The 24,634-nt window shown below is 34.7% G+C and overlaps 1 protein-coding gene across 11 annotated transcripts in view; it reads right to left on the reverse strand.

Annotated features, from left to right (window-relative positions):
* cpx (complexin) overlaps positions 1 to 24,634 on the reverse strand; it is a 220,394-nt gene that overhangs the window by 121,345 nt on the left and 74,415 nt on the right. For 10 of the 11 annotated variants that reach the window (XM_066290630.1, XM_066290703.1, XM_066290793.1 and 7 more), the window contains one exon: positions 6,512 to 6,576. In XM_066290630.1, the coding sequence (XP_066146727.1) occupies positions 6,512 to 6,566 (55 nt within the window). In that variant the 5' untranslated portion in view covers positions 6,567 to 6,576. Of the gene's footprint in view, positions 1 to 6,511; positions 6,577 to 22,723; positions 22,747 to 24,634 lie in introns of those variants that run through there. The other variant, XM_066290937.1, reaches the window with a different exon arrangement.

Below are 24,634 nucleotides of genomic sequence, written 5' to 3' on the forward strand. Positions count from 1 at the left end.
ATCAACATCGATCCGACATCGTTCCCACGAATTAGGCCGCAGGCCAACAACATTATGGCGAATTTTGCATGTTGATCTTCATTTGCATCCATACAAAATTCAATTAAAGCCAGCTGACCACTTACAGCGGCGCGTTTTTGTTAATTGGATGCTGGAAAGAATCGATGGATTTTCAGCAAAAATCATCTTTTCCGACGAAGCACATTTTTATCTTTCTGGCCACGTTAATAAACAAAACTGTAGGTTATGGGGAGCTGAAAATCCTCATGAATATCATCAACAGCCTATGCATGCCGAAAAAGTGACTGTGTGGTGTGGCCTATGGTCTGGCGGAGTTATTGGTCCGATTTTTTTTGAAGATCGTGAAGAAAAAGCCGTAACTGTCAACGGAGATTGTTATCGTGGCATGACATCGGAATTTTGATGGTCAGAAATTGATCGGATCGGTGCCACTGATCTTTGGCTTCAGCAGGACGGAGCAACAGCGCACACATCTCGCCAAACAATCCACTTATTGCATGAAAAATTTCCGGACCGCATAATTTCGCGAAATTCGGACGTCAATTGGCCCCCAAGACCGTGCGATTTGACTCCATTGGACTTCTTCCTATGGGGTTTTCTGAAAAGTAAAGTGTATGCCAATGCTCCCCAAACAATTCAAGATCTCAAGCGCAATATTCGAACCGAAATTACGGCCATAGACCCGTTAATTCTGCAAAAAGTCATTGAAAATTTTGATGTTCGGATGATGTCCTGTAAACGGAGCCGTGGTGGCCATATGTGCGATGTCGTGTTCCATACATAAAATGGCAAAGATCAACCTACAACTTCCAATAAAATGTTTTGATTTTTCCTCTTAAAAAGTGCGTTTTCTTTCACAATTAAAAAAGGACCAACAGATGGAACACCCTTTACAAAGAACAGGCAAATCAAATAGTAGTATACGGATTAGTTTTACTTTCTTTTCTCGCCTTTTCAATTCGGGTCGAGATGAAATTATTTTTTAGATGAGGTGATGCTAAAGTATTGTTAGAAATTATGTTAAAGACCCATTAACGATTAGCGAGTGAGCTCTAAACAATATTAACATTAAATCTACTAGAAACGAGGCACAACTAACTCCTTTTCAAATATTAATTTACATTTCAAACAGAGAAAATGGGGAGTAGAACGCTCCCCAGGAATGACGTCAAAATGACATGTACCTGTTAACTTGGTTATGCCGACGCGTTTTTAATATGCTCCTTTAACGTCATTTCCATGGAAAAGTTCCACTCTTCAGAGTACAGAATCGGGGCTCAGATGGGAAAATTGTGCATAACGCTGAATAATTAAATTTGCTTTCTCAAGGTTACTCTACTCATCATTTTTGAACACATTAAATCATTAATCTCCCACCGACATTAATCGACGACTACATAAAGAACTTCCATATTTAATTCGTTACTCGAATAATATGCGTAAAATATTCCGCATTTATATACACCGAGGGTCTCAGAAAAAAAAGGACCGCAAATAACGGGGAAAACAGATTGTGACTAAATAACATTGTGATAAATATTGGCCCACAAAAGCTTCGTTAAACGTTCGACTATTGAACTCAAAATCGCATTTTCAAAATAAATAGTTTTTGCAGATAAAACCAATAAACTTTCGACACGACTCTGTAAAAAGAGTATTTCAAAAATCCAGTTTATTTCCTTTATTACCGTTAAAATTTGTGAAACGAAAAATTGCAAATTGCAACCCAGATAAAAGGCGATGGAATAAATAAATAAATTAGAACTCTCTTTGTGCTCAAACGGCCCACATCGAATATGAATTTCGATCCGGAACAGTTTTGGATTTTACCTGCTGAAATGAAACCATAGGAGATAAAGGAATTAACTATGGTCACGCTTAGTATTTTAACTTTATTTTAAGTTGTATCAAATAATTATTAAAAAAAAGTAGTAGTATCGATCCATTTCCATTTAAAACTTCATTGGATTGCTAAAACTATGTTAGTTTCAGGGGAAGTTCGAAAATTAATTAAAGTTCAATCTATACAAAGTGCTTGTAATTTGACGTTACAGAAATTTAATTTTAAAAGTTACTTCAACTAGAGTAAATTTTACCGATAAATTGATATGTACACTGCAATGTTACTCGCTTTCATAAAGGAAGCTTTGCAAGCCGTAATTGAAAATTTGCAAAACCCTGAAATAAACATGATAAAGATGCAAATTCCTGAAGGCGTCAACGATTCTATTAATTAGCTTCGTATGTTAATACAGAGTTTGATCATTAGCATGATGTACTTAGAAGGAACTTGAACGCAAAGGAAAATATATAATGGCTCCTAGACGAAAGTATCATGACCTATTTTCCTTTTTCCAGGCCATAGATCCCATCTTCTATTACACTGTATTTTAGTGGCTATAAATCGGCCCTTCCTAAAATAAATCCCTGATGGTTTCAGTTGGCATAAATCTACCGAGGTAAATATGATAAAGCTCCATAAAATCCACGGGTATAAAACTTTATTCTCTAGGTTTATTGAAATATTTTTGGCATATTACTATTATGCAATTTATAAGTGCTATTCACAATTAACGTTGAAAATTTCACGACTACATTTGACGGCCCGTAAAACACTTTGGTTTGCGGTCGATTTTGTCAGATACAACTTTGACAATTTTTATATGACAATTTACAACCAACGAAACTTTCGAAAATTTTTAGGTCGTATCAGTTACTGCAGGCGACGTTAATAAGTGTAACGTTTCGGACGTTCTCTTCACATTTACAACACGAGAACTAAAAAACATAAACAATTTTTTTACCGAATACCACGCGTGCTTCGACCGGTCTCCTCAAATTTCTCTTCGAACACGAACTTCTTAGGAGAATTACGTGTTCTCAAATCAATTTCAAATAATCTCTTCCGGAAATAATTCAGGCACCAGTGGTTTTATAAGTGAAAATTCTATATCTCCGAAGACTTCAATTCAGGACGTTTATTGCAATTGGAATGTAAGGAATTATTAATAGATATCTCCCTCGTCTAGCCAGAAAATTAATAACCTTCGGAAAGATGGCTGCATCGACGACTACGGAATTCCCGATACTGCTCTCAATGCGAATATTATTGAAATGAGCTTGAAACTTCCTAATAGAGTTTAAGCGACATAGTTCCCCAAACTGCTCTATTATGAGGTAAATGAATTGCATATAGTGAGTATGCCAATTGAAAACGAAGGGAACTTTACCGTTCGCTCTATTCACGTAAAAGGCCCATAGGGAAGATTTGATTATTTGATTTTTGTGTGAATAATGACCTCAATGGCATACAAAATTTCCATAGATTAGGAAACTTGCCGCACCAGCTTTTGTGCACAATTTCGTTCCGATAGCTCCGTTTATCCCTCCATATCTTGTCATTAGCAAAATATTATTGCCCCCCTCCATTCTATTTGCAACATTACGAAGGCAACAATTTGTATCATCAAGACTACAATTCGGCATTACAATTCAGATTCAGAATCTACGTCCCATAATACACTTTATACTCGAGTTACATGACATCATTTGTTGGCTACTGCTTTATGTCGCCTAATTCACGTTAAACTGCATGGGAAAATTGGATTTTCCCACCATGTGCATCCATTGAAAACCGTCATGTTACGGTCGTTCGGCTGAAATTGTTTCCTAAAAGTTAAGAGTCCTTGCAGTTATGTGATAAATAATTCAAATGGGTCAACACCCGAGAAACTCGTCCACATAGCTTAGAGAGTTTCTACTGAGCGAGGCCTAAAAAGTTTCGTGACGATGATAAATGATGCTCATTGACTTCGGACAATTACGAAGATGCCGATTGATGAATGAATTTTCGATGACTTTAAATTAAGGAGAAACAAGGGGATTTCGGTTGTTAGCGGCGCTATATTTCTCTGTAAGGGTGCTATGTTTTATTCATTAGTAACGGTCAATTTGCATTGAATAGCGCAACGTTTTATTCTGAACAAAAACGTGCATTAATTGAATTTTTTTTTTCTGGAATGTTTTGGTAAAACTTTACGAAATACATTTCTCTATAAAAGTGTTAACTTCGTAATATGGAAGTGTTACAATGGACAAATGTGGAAATAAAATAATTATTTAGATAAGAACCTATATTTAAATAAATTATGGAACAAATCAGTTTATGGCCGCGCGAGTTTGCGAGCTAGTCCATTAATGGATTAATCCATTAAAACCTCATTACGTGCGCACTACACATAACTTTTATGTCCGATTTTATGTGAAGTTTTATTAATTTAACGTTTAAGTTAAAATCAAAACACATCTAAATAATATAACAATTAAACAAGCTCATGTTCGGATGCCAATACTCACTCATTGTGAGTTCCACAGTAAAAACATATGTTTTTTTTTTAATATGAGCCATAAGGATTTCGATAGAACGTTTTTTTTTTTTCAAAATGAGCAATAGCTCAGTCATAGAGGGGGTGGAATTATTATTTACGACGACGGTTTATGTGTTATATAGCTGACGTCATCTATGGGATTGGGACTGGAATGTTCAATAAAGATGCAAACTTTAATCAACAAGAAATTGATGTTTTGTTTTGTATCCCTAAGGATCGAGTAGCAGGGAAGTTTTTAAAATGATTTTAATTGAATTTTTGTTAAAAGGTTCTGACTCAAGTCCTAAAATAATATCAATTGAAAAACACCACCTGAACTACCTCCATAAATAACGACCTCTTAGGTAATTTCGGCTATGGCTCATTTAAAGCTGCGCTCTTGGAGTTTAAACTTGACGTTCGGGCTTCACGAATAATGTACTTCACAATCTTGGTGTATAATATGCAGTTATTAAATCGTAATTTTGACACTGCTATCATTCTAAGTTGGAAAGTTACGTGCCTTGACTTCCCATTTTCTGCCATCTTTTACATAATTCCTAACATTGTTCCTGACATATATACGAGATTTATTATTTCTTCTGTTTGCTTTATTCTCTAAAATTCGCCATTCGTTAAAACATTTTTTGAGCTCAAAACCCTTCATTTTATTTAATTAAAGTTTAATTAGATTTGGGATATTTTTATACCGGGTAAGCAAACACTTTGTATCACACAATTTGTTTACGTATTTGAGGTTTTTCAGGTTTAGATATTTTTTATTATACAGGGTGTTTCCTAATTACAGTACATAACTTCGGGAGCGTATTCTACAGTTGAAATAAAGGTAATTTTGTTATATAAACTATATCACAAAAATGCTTCGTTGCGGAAATACGGGGTGTGAAAATTTCTTTAAAAAATTACAATTTTTTAAATATTTCTGAAACTACTTGAAACATTTTAATGAAATTTAGCAGGGTTTGAGAATTAGCAACGGTGCGTATTTTACGCTAAAAACAGAGGCCGTCGTGTAACCAGTGGCGAGCGGTTAGGATAATTGCTGGATATTTTAAAGGAAAAATGTGGTACGCCACTGTTCTTTACCAATATTTTGTTCCTTTTTTACTTATGTGTTCGATTTGGAAGAAAAAAGGTCCCTTGACTTTTTATCGTAGGACGCGCCGTTTTCGAGGAAATAAATAAAAAATATTCTAGCTTAAATGTAAATTGTACTACAAATTTTTTCATTCTTTTTTATTATTCTTAAAAGAAGAAATACTTGTATGAAGATATGAATTGTTTTGTTGTGTACTTGCCTGTTTGGTAGCGAAATTGTCGACATTTTACTAGTCACCAACACCGTTTATTTATCTGTGCGTAAGACATTAAATTTCAGAGAATAAAATTCTCACACTCTGTATTTCCGCAACGAAGCATTTTTGTGATATAGTTTATACAACAAAATTACCTTGATTTTAGCTGTAGAATACGCTCCCGAAGTTATGTACCGTACTTAGGAAACACCCTGTATATTTGAGGTCTTTAAAATGAATATTTTTCTCGTGGCAATTCTCAAGAGCTTTTGTTATATATCTATCTCTTTATTTGAATTTTTTTTATTTCTTCCTTTATCGATTTACGAACACATAATTTGAAACTTCGAGGCATCGATATTTTATCTTTTTTCCTGTAAAAACTTTCAATCTTTAGGAAAAAGTATATCTTTTCTTATTTTTGCTGCGACATCTCTTTTTTATTGTTCTTTTATGGTTATTTGTATTTGCAATTTTCTGGGGTTCTTGCCCGTCTCGAAATTGCAGAGAAGTTTATCCCTTCACTTTACATAGATATTGGAGAAATTCTCCTTATAAATTTTCGTATTATTTAGTATAGTGTTTTATTTTCTAGAACACGCTCCAAAGATTCCAAATCATTTCAAATCCAGTAAAAAAACTATGGAAGCAAGTATTGGGAGAAAATTTTAATAAATCTCTAAGACTCTAGCCCCTACCTATAAAATTTGATCGATTTAGCATTCAATTCGTACAATTTTTAGAACTTTGATCAAACTTCTGGATCTTAATCAAAATCGGTTGTAAATAAAATTATTGATAACTTACCTTTAACAGCGCTCAGTTTATTTCCCACCATTTGTTTCGCTACAAATGCCGCCATAGTTGATTATCTGGAAAACAAATTTATCACCATGAGTACCTCTGAGTTTAATAAAAGGCCAAAACTGCCGAAGAAAATAATTTTAAATTTCTTTTAATATTAATAAAATATTATTTGTTCCGTATTGATACACTAAAAGTCAATTATTTAACGCAGAGCAACATTCTATATAACGTGTTGTTAATTAGTTTATCTACATATATCTATGTCTATAACTCATGACTTAAACCTGTTTATTCGTTCATATAAATAAGTTTAATTAGACGACAATATTTGCGCGAAATTCCAAGTACTTATCTTATGCAAACGTTTTTTAATTTTTGTATATTTCAAATCTGGGAGTTAGCAAACCCCCTTAAAACGTTGAATAAAGCATCATCAAAATCAAATTCTTCCTCGATTTCCTTAAGAAAACATTTCCTTATTATTGTGATCGAAAATTATCCCATCCATCCCCGGCAAATTAAACACTTTTCATGAACTCCTTTTACGAAAGGGAGCTTTCCACACTGGAAATTAAGCAAACAGGCGAAATTCTCTGTACCTGGCAACCACAAAGGGGAAGATACATGGTTTTGTGGTCAAAGCACTTAGCGAGACCATTAAAATAATTGCGAGGCACCGAAGACAGAGTTCATGATTTTCTCTAGAAACCCGTTTTCTTTTGATCCAGGAAATGTGCGTGGTTTAAACTCTGTTAATCGTGAAATCCGATACTAAAAGTGCATCTATCAAAATCTCAGTAAATAGTAGATGCTATAAAACAATTTAAAAAAAATCAATGCAGGGTTTGCTTAGATATGAGTTTTAGCTTTTGATTAAATTTGACCCACAAGAGTAATACGTTAAGATGCCTGGGACATATCCAGCCATTTAAGCCTACATATGCTAACAAGATCTAAATTGCATTTATGGTTGAAGGGAGGCAAAAGGAAGGTTTTAAGCACTTGCATTTTAATTAACCAGTCAACGTATTACACCACTTAGACTGGATTTACGTATTTTATACCAAGCTGGATCTGTGGCAAGTCGTGTGCCAATTTACTGGATCGCTGCAGGCTGTGAGAATATGGGCCCATAATTACCTAGTATATTGTGTGTGTGCGTTAATGAGAGGTTTGGTTAATTATTTTTGAAATTATTATGAAGAGAAAACCATAATACGGTACGCAAATGTAATAAAAACGAACTAACGCTATTTAATATCAACATTAATTTGTGTGTGTTGTAGTAAAATGGTCTGCTCTTTCAACTTTTATTGCTGTATCTATTTTTAATTTGTTTTAACTAACTAAACTACTTCCAAACTTTAAATGGTTATTATTATTATTATAATTAAGCAAAATGAAACATCCATCATTCCTAATATTGGGGAACATTCAAGACCTTAGCCGTGTTCTTGCTCTAGGGCTTGCAAAGGAGTAACGTTCTTGGTTATGGGTCTCCTTTTCAACATTTCACAAATCTGTGTTTGGAATTTATATATATATATATATATATATATATATATATATATGTATATACAGTAGTGATCAAAATTATAGCAACTTTTTAAAATTTCAAATAATTTAGACTTAACGGCCTAAATTCAAAATAGGTTTTGAAAATATGATTCTACAATGTCTGCCGATGATAGAAGTACATAACAATAAAAAATAATAATTTGTATACAAAAATAAAAAATATATTAATTTCGACCTAGGCAAAAATATAGCAACTTTTCCTAAATAATTATAAAGAGTAATAAAATTTCAATAAATTACAAAAGAATTGTTCAATAATAAATATTTTGTATAATACCCTCGCTGCTGAATAACTTCGGCACATATTCGTGGCATTGAATTTATTAAATTGTTGATGTAATTGTTATCGCTACTCTTCCAGGCTTCTCGAAGTGCCTGTAATAAATCCTGTAAATTGGAATATGTATTATTCCAAATTTTATTATCCACGTATTCCCACAAATTTTCTATGGGATTGAGATCGGGAGATTGCGATGGCCAAGCAAGTACTTCTATCATTTCCTCCCTAAACCATCCTGAAACAAGTTTCGATTTATGTTTGGAGTCATTATCTTGTTGGAAAATGCTTCTTAGTGGCATGGTTTCTTCAAGATGTGGTTGTAAATGATTTCTGAGGATATCTCGGTACATGAACCGATCCGTGGGACCTTCTATTTTGTGAAGCGGACCAATACCAAAACCAGAGAAACAACCCCAAACCATAATTGAAACTCCTCCATGTTTTACGGTTGGTTAAACAAACTTCTTTTGCAACCTCGCGCCTTTGGGTGGTCTAACGTATGATGGGCCATCACTTTTAAATATGTTAAATTTGGATTCATCCCTGAAAACTACCAATTTCCACTGTTCAGATGACTAGTGTTGGTAATTCTGCGGAAACTGAAGTCGGGCTTTCACGTTCTTCTTAGACAGCAATGGTTTTTTCGCTGGCCGCCTACCAAATAATCCCTTTTCCACTAATCTTCTTCTTATGGTCTTGGAACTGATATGAGCTAGGCCCGTTTCTTCTAAATGTGATTTTATGAGTGGATGATAAAAATGGATTTTTTTGACACATTCGAATTATCCATTTATCAGTTCTTTTTGTAGTTTTCCTTGTGCGTCCTGAATTTTTTTTCAGCTGCTTCACTTCCTGTTTATCTGAATTTGTAATTAATACGAGATACAATTGACTTATGCACACCCAAACTCATTACAATTTCGCTTTGTCGTTCGCAAGTTTTATATCGCTCAATGATAATTTTCCTGATCTCTAATCAGATTGTTTTACCTCGACCCATAATGAAACCATAATATAAAACGTCTTTAAATACACAAGTCTGTAAATCAAGTGAAATTTTAAAATTCCAAGAGTTGCTATATTTTTGTTCGGTATTGAAAAAATATGTTTTGATAGTTTCTTATAGGAATTGTTGATATTTTATTTGGATGCATTTTAAACATCAACGGTTGTGGAAGATAAATAATATAAAAACGTATATTGGGTTCAGCCGCATAGATACATTTTATTTAAAATTTTTAAAAGTTGTTATAATTATGACCACTACTGTATATATATATAAAATATTAATATATATGTCGGGGTAACATTAAAAACGCTCTCCATCGTTAACAATTCGAGTATTTAATTATATTAAATAATGGTAAGGCAAGGCTAACGACTTCACTGCTACCCGACCGCTGCTTTGCCCTTCTGTCTCTTTACCGCCTTCTTCACTTTTTCCAGTCCCCGTGGTCCTTGCGACCCAAGGGAAAGGTACCTGCTCGTCCTAGTTTCCCACGGACGAAATCCCACACATGGCCCGTTGAGGGATTCCTTCGATAAATGAAACCACGACAAAGACACTTTGTTTTACATAAAATGGACTGTATTTAATTTGCACTTATATCAAATAATGAAAGAGTTTTGGTCTAAGTAGGAAGAGGGAGAATGCTTAATTGGGCGGGTTACACACTACGACTACATACTACATACTACGACTACATACTACATACTACGATTCTGATCACATCTCGACTCCGACGCAGCTTCCACACGAAGAAGAGGAAAAGAAGAGAGTAAAAATTACTTCGATTATTTCTTAAGTACTAATCCCGGGGAATTCCAACCAGGGGCGCACCACCACCAAGAACCCTTACGGGCCATGGCTACGCCGGGTCCCATAACTCGCGGCCTGGGGAACATCTATACTAGTCGCTTTTCTGGGAACATCGCAGGCCCAACAAATTGACCATCACAGCAATAGTCCCGACCGAGAAAGCTCCCTTTGACTAACAGCATGTTCCCCAGCCAAAACGTTTTGGCCTGATGGGCCATGTGGTCTGGCACCCAGATGGTATTCTCCGAATAAGTATCGCCGCACATGGGCGGGACTTAAGGGATAAAATACAAATACATGACAAAACCAAAATTAACAACAATAAACAAAAAACAAAAGCCAATAACTTAAAGTCCCTAACATGGCCCTTAATTGCGTCGGCAGTAGTGACCTCGTTCGACAGTGCTTTATCTTCAAGATAAACCTGTCAGCCTGCTCCTCAATCTCATTGCTAATTCAAATTTTCCATTTCTAAACTTAAGAACTAATAAATCTCCGACATATACTATATAAAACAAATGATTTTCATTTCTAGAATTATTATAATACTACGGCTTTCCAAGGTGATTTAGGATAGGAATTCCATTATAAGTTTTAAATCTGAATCCCCTGGGATTTCTTCGAATTCGATTACCAGAATTTCGACAGGAAAGTATTCTCTGTCCGCACAGGGCGTCCAATAATTTTGTTCTGTCCGTTAAACACTACTCATGTTCAACTTTAAACGATCGAAAAATATTTCGGTTGTTAATAGTTTTTTTTTGGCACCATTTATTTATTAGTAACTGAACTTGTAGCAAATAACGTTCGTTTCTTATCTTTCATGATGCTTAAAACGAAGTATTTTCTATAGGGAATAGAAAGAGGAAAATAAGTTATTTCTGTTTCCAGCAAAAATTCCTAACAAACTGTTAAATTTTTAACTTAGTTTATGTCAAATTGTCCATTACTCAACATTGAAATTCTGCATTTACATCCAAAATAAAAACTTTTCCATTCGTTCCTCCACCTACCTCAAAATCCTTTGTTAGCATTCTCATACCGTACATACCTGAAGCGTTTAAACAAACTTCCGAAGCATGTAAAATCGCTGTCTAAAGTTTCCGAGGAATTTTTAGCCCTCAAAAGAAGGGTGGAAACACCCAACCATGTTATCTCCTGCTTGTCTGACCTAAAATATGTAAATCGCATTCTCAGTATGTAACACCTGGGACGCGAATTAAAATCTCTGCATTCTCATGAACTTTGTTGATCGATAGTTCGGTTTGATAGTTTCAAATTGGGCGAAATAAAGGGATTTAAGTTTGGATTCAATACGTCTGGATGTGAAACATTTACTGCTGTAAAATCACTTGACTTTCCTTGGAAATTAGATCTTTCGAGACTTTTAGAGACCAACGAAACGCGCATTGGGCGCAAAAAGGGGGTGGGTTTCAAAGTTTACTGCAGTATTTCAAAGGGCTTTAATAGTAAATCGATTTCAAACAGTGATACTTTAAATTAGTAAGAGAGTATCTCGTAAACAGGGAAAGTTCCGGAAAAGTCTTGTAGGCCGACTAGGATTATCATAAGTAAAGGAACTTTTTTAAATTGGACAAACTACTGAAGTGCCGATCGAAATGATTAGGGTTGAAGATGTTCTAAAGAGTGGGGAAATTAATAATCTACTTTTAAGTTAAATCCACGAGATTTATAAGGCTTTGTAAAAGAATTGTCCAAATCCTCATTGAGAATTTAAATTGCCAGGGACAAAAATCCGAATACTTTCTTTCAACCGGTGCTAAATAATGTGCTAACTTTGAAGGCGTGAAGTTTTATCACTTGCTCCTGCAATCTGTTATTGTCCTCTTAAGAGCTAAAAGTTTCATCTTGAACCATGTTCGTTTTCGTTTTACAGCTTCATTGGTGAATATTTTTGAAAAACTGACTTTAATGCCTTTAGGCGACTTCTTCCTTTCGAACGAGCACTAAAATTTAGCAGTGTTACTGAATAACTTGGACACTAAGATCCAAAACAAATTTACATTTTAAATAGCTGTCCCTAAATTATCGCGATTGCGAAGCAAATTCTTTTAATTTTACGCTTCAAATAAAGTTTTCGGCGCCATAGAATACAAAGAGGGCAAAACCAAAGTACGCCATTCCCTTAAATCTTGAATTCCGACCTTATCCGCCCTTTTTATTATTAATTAAAATGTTTTACATATTACTTCGACGAGAATACCAATTCTGCCACTTACAAACACGAAAACCGACCGGAATGGAAACGAGGATTTTTTTTCTGGGACAAAAGGGATATAAAAGTTTAATGACGGACTTATGGACTTCATCGATTGCAGTTATAATCGGTCTCAAACAGGGCGAGCCCTTAATATCAAAGTTCCTGTTGTGGTGCATTTTAAGTGCAAGTAGGAGCTATTGCAAGTGACAGCTATGGCATTTCGGCCGTAAAAGCCTTTTCTAACAACCTTTATAAAAGGATTTATCCCTCGCTCTTTTTTGATTTATGAGAGTTTTATTAACTTCTCGGAAAATGTAACCGCTAGTTCGGGCTTCGCGTATACGGACCCCGAGTAGGGTAAGTGCCCTAACTTTATCACGTATTTTTTTTTATCATTTCAAAGTTTTAACATACACTTTCCTTCTTAAATAAATGACGGAATTGTAGTTCGTTATTGGAGAGGGAAAATTTTTTTTTTCCCGCTGGTCCAGCGTATGGAAATAAGGAATATAGTGGCACTACAGTGTAGGCATCCAACACTTTAAGCCACTTCGAGGATGCTGAGCTCATTAAAATTCCCGCTATAATACCCTATATTTCATGTAAACCCCTAGGCAAAGTCTACATGCGCTAAAAGTTTTATTACAATATAAACCTACACAGCCTTCAGCTTAATGTATGATTTAGTAAAATTACTTTGTGAAAACTCTCGGTTTGCTCTGCAGACCAAGGGTTTTTTTATCGCACGGTTAATAGTATAGACACTAATTTGGGTCAATTCTCTTGCTTCTAATGAACAGACCTTCGTCAAAGTAAATTTGGTTTAGATTATAAACATTTTCTGCCATCTTTGGAGAACTCACAAATTTCTGGAGTGGTTTGATGTTGCAAAAGAAAGTAACTGGTGAATTGCAGTGGCAATTTGTACTAATGCAATTATGGGAGCAACAGCGTAAGTGCATCAAAATTACCCACACTATTTACATGAATGTTTTGTAAAAATTACGTGAGTTTATTAGTGTTGGATATGGGATTTAGAAATAATTTACCACAAAATAGTTTTAATTCTGCTTTTACTAATTGCAGTCAGGAGGCACGCCCGTGTTGTCGCTAACAAAGTTCTATAAGAACTGACTAAACAAAAGATTAGTGAGATCTCCACCACACTGCAATTAGGGACCAATACTACAGGCGCCCTTTCATTTGTCACCTCGGCCATGTGGTTTTCATAAAAGAAAAGGTCTACTTTCAAGTAGATAAATGGAGCTAAAATATCCCATTTTACACTTCGTTCTGTGCAATGCAAAAATAGTCATAAATCTAATAAACTTGTCTTTTCCAGTTAGTAAATTAGAAGAGAACGTAAAGACTGTTGAATTTTGGACATGATTGATTTATACCAGAAATCCAACAATTAGCATATTTTATACGAAAATGCCCAATAAGGAAGGCATCTTTAATAAAATATAAAATTGTCCCGTTCTTTTGGAACACGCCTGTGGTGTAGTGGAATATTTTTTGAAAACGAAAATTCGCGCTATACGTACAGGTTATACAATTTCTAGTATTTTTGGTTTCACTTTTCCTTACAATTTTGGATATTTTCCATCAGGGATCGTTATTAAAGCAAAATATCTATAAAAACCACTGTCAAAATTGAATTTTTACTTGAAATTAATACATTTAACCTTCCGGAAACTTATCGATAGCTAACGGGGAATTATCGATATCTGCCAGACAATTATCGCTGTAATTTTTCTGAATTTGAAATATTTCAATCGAGGTTCGAGGATGTAATTCGTGAAACTCGTTTTTTAAATATCGTTCGTCGAACGAGAACGAATCTATCATTTTTGACGCCTTTACATGATACCTAAATTGAAAAATCCATTCATGCAATGCGTGCTCTCGTGCTCTAATTCAACTTAATTTTCTTTCGTGCTAGTTTTCAAAAAATTATTCATTGCCCTTATATTATCCTTGATAATTTTCTTGTATATTCTTAACCAGAACAAAGCTTTCTCACTACCCTACGATTTAAGTAAATGTGCAAGCATAAAGCTCAGAAAAAAGAAAATGAGATGTGAGTAAAGTAATAAACTAAAATATTCCTAAGGGACTTTACTCAAGAATTCTACTTTTTCAGTAGGTTTCCTTGGTAAAAATGAGGCAATTTCTTCAAGGAAAAAGCGGTAAAAATGAACAAGAAATATTCCTAACATTACAATCCCAATTCTCAATGCGAGACAACAGAGCGTGAACTGTAAAGCTCGCATAATGTTCTTAATTCAGTCCCGAGTTCCCGAAATGTGAGCTGTTAAACTGAAATATGTAGCTCTTTAAAGTTGCTTCATCTGATTCTCTATTAGGAATAGAATATCTATTTAACTTTACGCACTTTGTTCTTTATCATATAATGATTATATTAATATGAAGGTTAGTTTCATATCTAGTTTATGCTATGAAAATAATGTGAGCTTCGTACTTACGTTCCAGAATCCTAACTTTCTGTATTAATTTAATTAGCCCGTGCAGTATTTTTATTTCTCCCTTTCCCACTGTTATGCTATCTGCAGAAATTATTGTACCACCGGGGGTAATAACGCATAACTAAATTTTACCGGTACTAAAACAAAACACCCTTTGCCCTATTAAGAACTTTAACGCTCCAGTATTCATCACCAATATAAGTAAAGTTCATAATTTAGTTATTTTCAACAAAAGCCAATAAAAGGAAATTATAACTGTTTCGTCTGTTTGATCAATCAGGTATAAAGAGTGTTGACATTTCGTTAATTTTACGGGGTTCAAGGTAATCGATGATAGGAGAAAATAAAACAGAAGATGCGAGTTCGTTTTTGAGCTTTTGGTTCCTAGAAATCGCGCTATGTTTAGTTGTTTCCGACATAGAGGGGAATTTTCGAAATCGGTCATTTCGATTCTTCGCTGCATTTCGACTATTCTATTCTTTAAGGTAATTAAAAACTGAAAACGCCTTTTAAAATATTTTTTTTTAGTAGAAAACAGTGTCGTACTCAAATTTTGGATAACTGTGCAACCGAAATCTATAACACAAACTGCCTAGTAACCATTATCAATTCTTTTTTAATGTAACAATAATCGAAATGGTAGGGATAGTCTAAAATGGTCAATTTTCTAAGAAAACTATTAGAGATATGTATATTGCCGGTTCATATCCAAAAAGGCATAAATAATAATATCAGTTTTCATACTTTATGATGTAAACGTCTGAACCCATTAAGTATACAGGGTGAGTCTTAAGTAATGGGACACAGAGCAACGATGGATTTATGACATAAAAACAATGCAATATAGCTAAATTTATGTTATACCAAAAGTTGATAATAACTAAGGTACAGGGTGCCAAAGTTGAAAAATGAAATCAAATTTTCTTTTAATATCTCTGGAACAGTTCGTGCTAATTTCACGAAATTTCTTATATAGGGGTTTTTGGAAATGATCAATTCAAATTTATCGACGATTTCGGTGTATCTTCTAGAGGGTGCCACAATCGACAATTAGGAGTCATTTAAACCATTTAAACTTTTTTGTGCCACGGCGTATGTCATTTTGTCCTCATAAAATTTGTTTCCCTACCTTTTCTAGTTAAAAAAGTTATACCTTATTGGTGTCGCTAGGAGCAACGGTTTTCGAGAAATTCAATTAAATAACTTAAATTCCCATTTTTTCTACTTGTTGACATGTAACAACATAATATTTTTGTATTGTTAAAAAAGCACAAAGATGATATGACAACAATTTAATACCGTAGTTGGTCTTCTATTGATATATTTATTTAAGCTCCAAACGAATATTTTAACAATAACTAAAAAATTAGAAATTAAACATATCTTCCTGTGACAATAAATGTTCGACGTGTCCACCATTTACTTGGATACATTTCGCAATTCTTTTACAGAACGACCTCTTTATTTTAAATAGCAATTGTTCATTTCGAAATAATGTAGCTGCATTTTGAATTTTGTTTCATAATTTTTCAAGTGAAACGGAAAAAGATTTCATGTAACCCCATACACAAAAGTCCATAGGATTGAAGTCGGGACTCCGTGGGGGCCAGGGTATTTCAAATCCACGTCCTATACGACGATTGGCAAAACGTGTACTTAAGAAATCCTTCACTGGACGGGAAAAATGTGCGGGTGCGCCATCTTGCAAAAAAACATTACTTGCCTTAAATTCAGAGGCACATCATCAAGAAGGTTCCCTAGTTCATTTTGGAGGAACTCTAAGTACAGAGTTCTGTAAAAGAATTGCAAAATGTATCCAAGTAAATGGTGGACACGTCGAACATTTATTGTCACAGGGAGGTATGTTTAATTTTTAATTTTTTAAGTTATTGTTAAAATATTCGTTTGGAGCTTAAATAAATATATCAATAGAAGACCAACTACGGTATTAAATTGTTTTCATATAACACAACATCTTTGTGCTTTTTTAACAATACAAAAAAATTATGTTGTTACATGTCAACAAGTAGAAAAAATGGGAATTTAAGTTATTTAATTGAATTTCTCGAAAACCGTTGCTCCTAGCGACACCAATAAGGTATAACTTTTTTAACTAGAAAATGTAGGGGAACAAATTTTATGAGGACAAAATGACATACGCCGTGGCACAAAAAAGTTTACATGGTTTAAATAACTTCTAATTGTCGATTGTGGCACCCTCTAGAAGATAAACCGAAATCGTCGATAAATTTGAATTGATCATCTCCAAAAACCCCTATATAAGAAATTTCGTGAAATTAGCACGAACTGTTCCAGAGATATTAAAGAAAATTTGATTTCATTTTTCAACTTTGGCACCCTGTATCTTAGTTATTATCAACTTTTGGTATAACATAAATTTAGCTATATTGCATTGTTTTTATGTCATAAATCCATCGTTGCTCTGTGTCCCATTACTTAAGACTCACCCTGTATATACGACTAGATAATATAAACAAAAGAGGGAAATAGGGGATACAGCAGGACATAGAGAAGGGATTATTAGTTAGTCCAGGTATAGATCTCGTCCTTTGAATACCATAAAATAAAATATAGTGCTCTGGCTTGTATTGACAACTCGTGTCGTTTCATTATCAACGAAACTCATTTTTCCCTTCCTTATCCAAGAAAAACCAATAATCAAAATTTTAAAAATTGTGTTGGTTACGATTTATCAAGAACGCCCTGTATACCTAAAGCATATTAAGTGATAAAATGAAATGATGCCATAAAACTTCTCTTAAAAATCGGATGCAAAAGTGTGTAAACAGATTTTATCTATCTATTACCGTTTTGCCAATACCCTAAAAGTTCATCGAAAAGACGCCACACGTTCACAAAAAAAGTGAATATTTGCTTTGAATAGTTAAATCCGCAAGTAATTTCTTTAGTTAGCATCAAATAAATGCATTTAAATTGAGAACAGAAGAAGAATAGAAAGTAAGGGAACGTTTATTTGAAATAAAAGATCAATTGAAGTAGGGCTTATTTCTGTTAAGTATTTTCTTCCTTTAAATGCGACTACTATAGGAGTGTTAGTTAGCTCACCATCAGAGTCAGGCATTCTCGAATCGATAAACGGATTATTGGATGCAAATTGAAGCTTTATTTGGAAATTTACTTTTTCGATCCAAAAAAATATACCATCTCACGAATAGATGAACCTAAAAATACCCAATTTGATCCATTAATATCTAAGGTGAGGGTTTACCTTTTGCTATAAAGTGTGATTTCTAAATGTTGGAAAAAAATTTAAGGAACTATTTTCTGAGAAATTTCACGAATTTTTTGTCCTTTGAGGATTTTAAGAAAAAGCTTTGTTCCTTAGATAGGAGGTAATAAATATTTTTCATGAAATTTATTAAAAGCTACAATAATTGTTGAAAACGACTGCCGCCAGCTTCTAATCTTCTCCTCATTGACAGCCGAACCCTTTCAAAACTACCAGGACTGCGTTTATTGAATTGCACCCATTACTTATGCGATTTTTCAAATTTCCCATTGAATTAAAGCAAACTAATGATTTTAAATAACCCCATAAGAAGTAATCAAAAGGGTTCAAATGTGGGGATCTAGCTGGCCATAAGTGAGGTCCACCATGACCAATCCAGTGATTTCCGTATGTTCCATTACAAATTATCGAGTAATCTTACTAAAGTACGTTGGTACTTCATTTTGCATAAATCACATTGTATTTCTGGTTGCCAATAGTCCATTTTCAAGGAATTCGGGAAGCGATTGTTGCAAAAAGTTCCGATAAACTGCGCCTGTAAGCCTTTCTGATAGAAATATTGATCCAATTAGCCAATCACCCACAATTTCAACCTAGAAGTTTAACGAAAATTGGTGTTGAAAATTAACTTCTAATGCTCGGTATCGATTTTCTTAGGCCCATGCATGATTGTTATGAACTTTTCTTATTGCATTTCTCCATAAATTTGCTTCATGGGTAAAAATAATCAACGACAATAGTTGTGGAATTTGCACTAATGTTTGCAAAAGCCATTGACCAAATGCAATCCTCGAGGGAAAATCTGTAGGAAGAACAGCCTGAACACGTTGTATGCGATACGGGCACAACAAATTTTATCTCAAAACTTTCCACACAGTCTTATTACTCACATCCAAAGCCTTTCCAATTTTTCTAATAAAAGTGCTTGGATTTTCCTCTAATATGTTTAACACGTTTTGTTCCAATTCTATCGTTCTTAGTGTCACTGGTCTTCCTGCACCTCCACTTCCTTTTAATGTACCTGTTTCACGAAGACGTAGATGAATTCTTTCCAACGTTTTTCGATTGGGGACGTTACGATTCGGAAATCGTTCAATGTAAAATTGCCTGACCCGTAACGAATTTTCATCGGCAAGTCCATACATGAAATGCATGTCAATCATCTCCGCATTCGCATAGATATTTATGATTAAAAAAAAGATTTAAAGTGACATATTTGGAAACGTATTCAAATTAAATGACGTTCAACATGTTACTAGTGTTATTTTTAAGATTCACCCTATCTTGCTACGCTTGTTTTAACCATTTTATTAAAAAAATTAGTCAAACATTTATGTCCTTGTATCTACGGAACAAAACTTTTTTCCTAAAATCGTCAAAGGACGAAAAATTTCTAAAATTACTCAAAGAATAGCCCCCTAAATTTTTGACTAACATTTAGGAAACACCCTGTATACCTAATTTTATACTCCCTTCAAATTGAAACTGCTGATAAGAAATTGAAGTCTACTTAACAAAAAGGGATTGAAGGGTCTCGTCTTCAGATTACTGCCGAATCAAATTATATTCCAATTTGCTTTCAAGTCATCTGAACCGGTTTTGCGTCGTGCATATTTATTATAATCCGATTTTAAAGCTAATTTCTTCAAGATTCTGATATTGAGTAAATTATGCTGGAAGTAGATCCTTGGTCTTAAAATTTAAGGTAAAAGTAAAGATGGTTAAAGAATGCATTATTTAATGATTTACTGATACGATATTAGAGGCTTCAAGAAATCATCATTCTCCGATTTTAACCCCGCTTAACAGCCTCATTCTCAAGACCAAAGTATTCAATTTCTTTCACAAATTCCGCTTCTTTAATCTCCACTATCCGTGATTTATATTGCTTCGATCCGTTAAAAAATCCTATTAGAACGAAATTAAGTGCAGAGAGATCTAGACTGCTCAGCTGTTGGCAATAAAACCCGAAGCAATTAGTAATTAGAATCTCATTAGCTAAAGTTAGGAACGAGCTGTACGGATATTTAGGTTTTGGATAAACCTCTCCTTTTCTAGGGATTAAGCTAATCCCCAGGCAAACTTTTAGATACCAAATACAAATTAGTTTGATTTGTAAATAGTTTGGAGGTGCGGATGGGGCTAGTATTATATAAAGAACAGGCGTTTTGATGGTTTGTTCGTAGTCCAGTGGAAGGAAGATTGATGCTAAAATAGGAAATTTTGTGGGAAAAGTTGTAAAAAAGTGTTTCAATAAAGACGTGGAAAAAACTAAACGAAACTACAACAGACAACGAAGCAATCTAACTACTATGCAATTGCCATCGTTTTTATTTTACTAGGATCATACCGAATAAGTTTATTACTGCAATACACTATCATAATGGGACATAAATGTCCATCAATATTTGTTAAAGGGAATGTAGACCTCCCCAGTCACATGAGAGGGGCGCATGTCTCCCGGGGGAATAATAGTCATAAAGAGTGAGTATAATACTCTACTTTGTCCACGCCCGTCCTACTTTTATTACCAACGAGAAGGTCCATTAAAATGTAAATAATATTGAATTAAAAAAATTAAGGTGGCTGCGCAATAAAGCCACCCAGCAGCTAACACGAAATGTCGCTGGCTGAGATCCCGAAGTTGTGCGGTATAATAGGCGAGCGGGTTACCATGGCAACATGAGTAACTTAAATGACCAACGGGAATAAAGACTTTATATCCCGCTGATCCCTTACTATTCTCTCTGACGCTATAATTATTACCCCTATTTAACTTCAGTCAACAAACTGCATATTGTGATCTGGATAACGATAATTTATGTGATGCCCAAGGGCTTTTTAAATTTGAATTTCCTGAAACATTCATAAGAAGTTTCATTTTATATCATGTTAGTGACATGACAAATTTTCTTCGAATTTTCTGGTGGTCTTTTAAGTGGCGCTTTACCAGTCGCCTCGTTCTAGTCTGTTAAACGAGGAACAGTTTTAATTTGTCAGGTCACTATATATTTCTTTCTATGAAACTTTATTTAAAATTATCTCTGTTGGTTTCTTTTCTATCTTAAATATTATAATTTAACATCTTTAAATGGACGACAAGGGCGTAGAAACTTTACTTGCTGATTTGTGTCGATGCAGTTTATCTTTCACGGATGGAATTTCCGCTGATTCGAGTCATGAACGAGACCAAATTTTCTTCATAAAGTGCACGTTGACATGCATCTTTGTCACGTGAATTGCCGATGAGCGCAGAGCCTCAACAGCGACAGAGCCCTATGTGAAGAAGCGCCCTAAAAGAAATACGCATTCAAGTAGGAATGGAAAGAGGCTGTTGGGCAACACGCGTTTCCACTTATTGGCTTCATAAGGTATATGTTTTTGGTGCTAATAGTGTGTATATTGTCGCCTACAAAAGCCGCCTTTCGGCATAACTCAGATATAGAATTTTAATGCGATGTGATATAAAAAAATATTTTGAGTCCATATATACGATATGAGAATAAATAATTCAAGAAACTACTTTATAGCACTAGTTAATACAGGATTTATACAACCGTATATTAAATAGAGCTGTAAAAGAGAGCATGGGTTTAGTTTATAGCTCAAGTAAGTAGTGTTAAAGCAAGTGGGTGGACTATTACTTGATACTAGCCTAACTTTTCTGCAAAAGCATTTACTTTATTCAGTTCATAATTTGGTTACGTAACTTTGGCATGAAAAGAAAATTAACTTAGGCACGTACTACTGAAGCATGAATACCTTCTGTGAGAATATTAAAAATTCTAGTTCTGAAAGAATGCGAAAAACCCTTTTGGGGGCCTAATTAAAATTACCATTATATTCGCGTTTTTCGGACATATGCTCGTTTCTATTTCGTACGAATATTGTCACACATGTTACGAAATAATCCCAATTTTGACGTTTCGGCGATACTCCACGATTTCTTATGATTCACGCAAAAATCGTGTACTTAGAAGAATCATGAAACTTTTTTACTTAATGTGAGTGCAAGTATTTTATATTTTTTTGTCGATGTTCACAGAATTTCCTTTGCTTTGAAAGTCGCGTATTCATAATAACGTGTAATAAATTTTGGAGTTAATGCTTCTGGAAGGTGTGGTCTTAGTTAAAATTCTTACCCCATTCCAAAGGGATCTTAGAAATTTACAACTAAAGTGGAGAACTGAGATTCCGTATAATGACTATGGAAATAGTGGAAACACACGGCAAAAGATGCTGCGAGAATTAATTTTCAATTCTATGGAAATTGGAACGGCAGATTGTGCCTCCGGTATCCCTGCCCGATTTTTTACTCGCCGACAAGTATACGCATCCTACCACCTTGAAACGGGTTAGAAACTTATGCCGAAAACCACAACATTCTCCCTTAACAATTCAAACTAAAAGCCAAATTTCAAGTGCACACGCCTTTCATGGGCTTCAAGAAACCCTTTCAATAACTTTAAAGTTAGCTGCCAGCTGGTCTCCTACCAACTTCGCTGGGCTCCTTTAATATTCGGGATATATTAGGGCAAAATAATTTGTACTTACCTCCTAACTTTACGACATGGCAAAATTGAACAACTTCGGTTAAAATGACTTTTAGGTATACCTAAAAGGAAGACTAATTAGACGTCTTCTTGTTAAGTTTATCACTCGGTTCGCGTCTTATGTGGAGGGTTTCTATTTTGCTTGTCAGATTATACGCGACATACACGGCTATGCAGATTAGAAAGTTCTGGAGCCTGAAGACCTCTATGAAGCATTTACCACGCTAGAATTATTACACCCAAATGATATGTGTACATAAGTAGCTGCAATTCTACGTCAGAAATGAGGCAACTGTTTTATCGCAAAAATGATTCAATTCCATGCGGAATCTGAGATACATATACATATGGGGCAAATCACGTAACTTTTTATTGACGTCACAAAATGTAACGATCGAGAGTCGCCTTACGTAAAATGACATGTCCTATCGATTTAACACGCTAAAAAAGAATAAAGATATATTTGAATGTCTAAACATAACCCCATTTTTTCGCACGGTTGTCGCTTAATTTGTTGTCAATTTGTTTTAATTAGGTGTTTTAAGCCATTGTGTTCTTTGTTCATCAACTTGGGCGGTGAAAATTTGTCCTTTTGAGAACTGAGATAGTGCTCCTGGTTATTTATGATCGGTGTTCTTATTATTATTGTTGGTATAATGCTCGAGTTCTTAAGCAGTCGGTGGAAGAAGCTTGTGGCGTTCCTTGTCAACTGTTTCGAAAGGGAATTGGAAAACAATGGGCCGTTGTTAACGTTTAATTCAGTTAGAGAGGTAAACTGAATTTTGATATTTTGCAATTGAGCATTGTAAATTTTTGTTGTTACTCTGTTAAATACTGCCAGACACCGATAGAGTTGCGCCCACATCTGACAAACTCCTGCTAAACATTAATTTTCAAAAGTTGTGGCATCACTGCTGATACGAAGCCTGTGACGCTCTAAAAGGTTACTTGATTTGAACCGCGCATAAGTTATTATATGCAGTTTGAAGCTCAAATGATGTTTTAATTAACCTGAACTAACCTTAACTATATATCACAAGCATGGGGTTGGCATATGAGATTATTTTGAGGTAGTTGGGGAAACGGATTAATTAATACGTTGTTGGAGTTTCTCCGACATATTACAAAAATCGTTTTGGCATTTTGTCGTGCCTCGGATGTAATTATAGTAAGTGTTTCGATTGCCACCCTGTAGGTAAAATTATATCCTCTCCGAATGTCTAGAACTACAGGTTTAACATCCCTTCTAACACAAATTTACGCCCCCGTTTCAAATAGAGCAATAATATGACCTAAATCTCGGGATTTGCCGGAATTATGCTTTTAGCTAATTGGCTTCCGTTCTGCTAGCCTGCAAATATATCCTTTCAACGAAAGAACAGAACCTTCAATGAAAATCTCTGTTCGTAATTCTTGTTCTTCTTCACAAAACTGTACATCCATTTCTTTTCCTTCGCCTTCTGCTAATAAAGCTCGTTAATCCCTAAAGCGTTGTTTGTGAAGCTCATAGCTTTCAGCGATATTAAATAAACTCAGTAATTACTTTAAGCAACCACTTTGCACTTGATGGCTATACTGCCTGCAAATTATGACACTATTAGTGATATTTTCAACACTCGCCGACCAAAATTTCAACGAAAATTATCTCGGCAAGGAAATTTATGTTATCCGCTTTCGCTATTTTATTAAAATCTCTTGTTACGAGCATTCGAAGTCAATGCTATGAAATCTAACCCTTGGCGCACTCCTAGCATGAATACGAACTCTTTTCTAGTTTGTGTCATATTACAGGAACACAATTTAGGTTTTTGTTGGCAACGAGCATCGAATTTTCTCTCCCGTTTCGAAGTTCGATTTCAGCTTCTCGTATGGGGCTAATCCGTGCAGAAAGAAGTATGACAAATAGTTAGAA

Source organism: Euwallacea fornicatus, chromosome 1, assembly GCF_040115645.1.
Source record: "Euwallacea fornicatus isolate EFF26 chromosome 1, ASM4011564v1, whole genome shotgun sequence".
Classification (NCBI taxonomy): domain Eukaryota; kingdom Metazoa; phylum Arthropoda; class Insecta; order Coleoptera; family Curculionidae; genus Euwallacea; species Euwallacea fornicatus.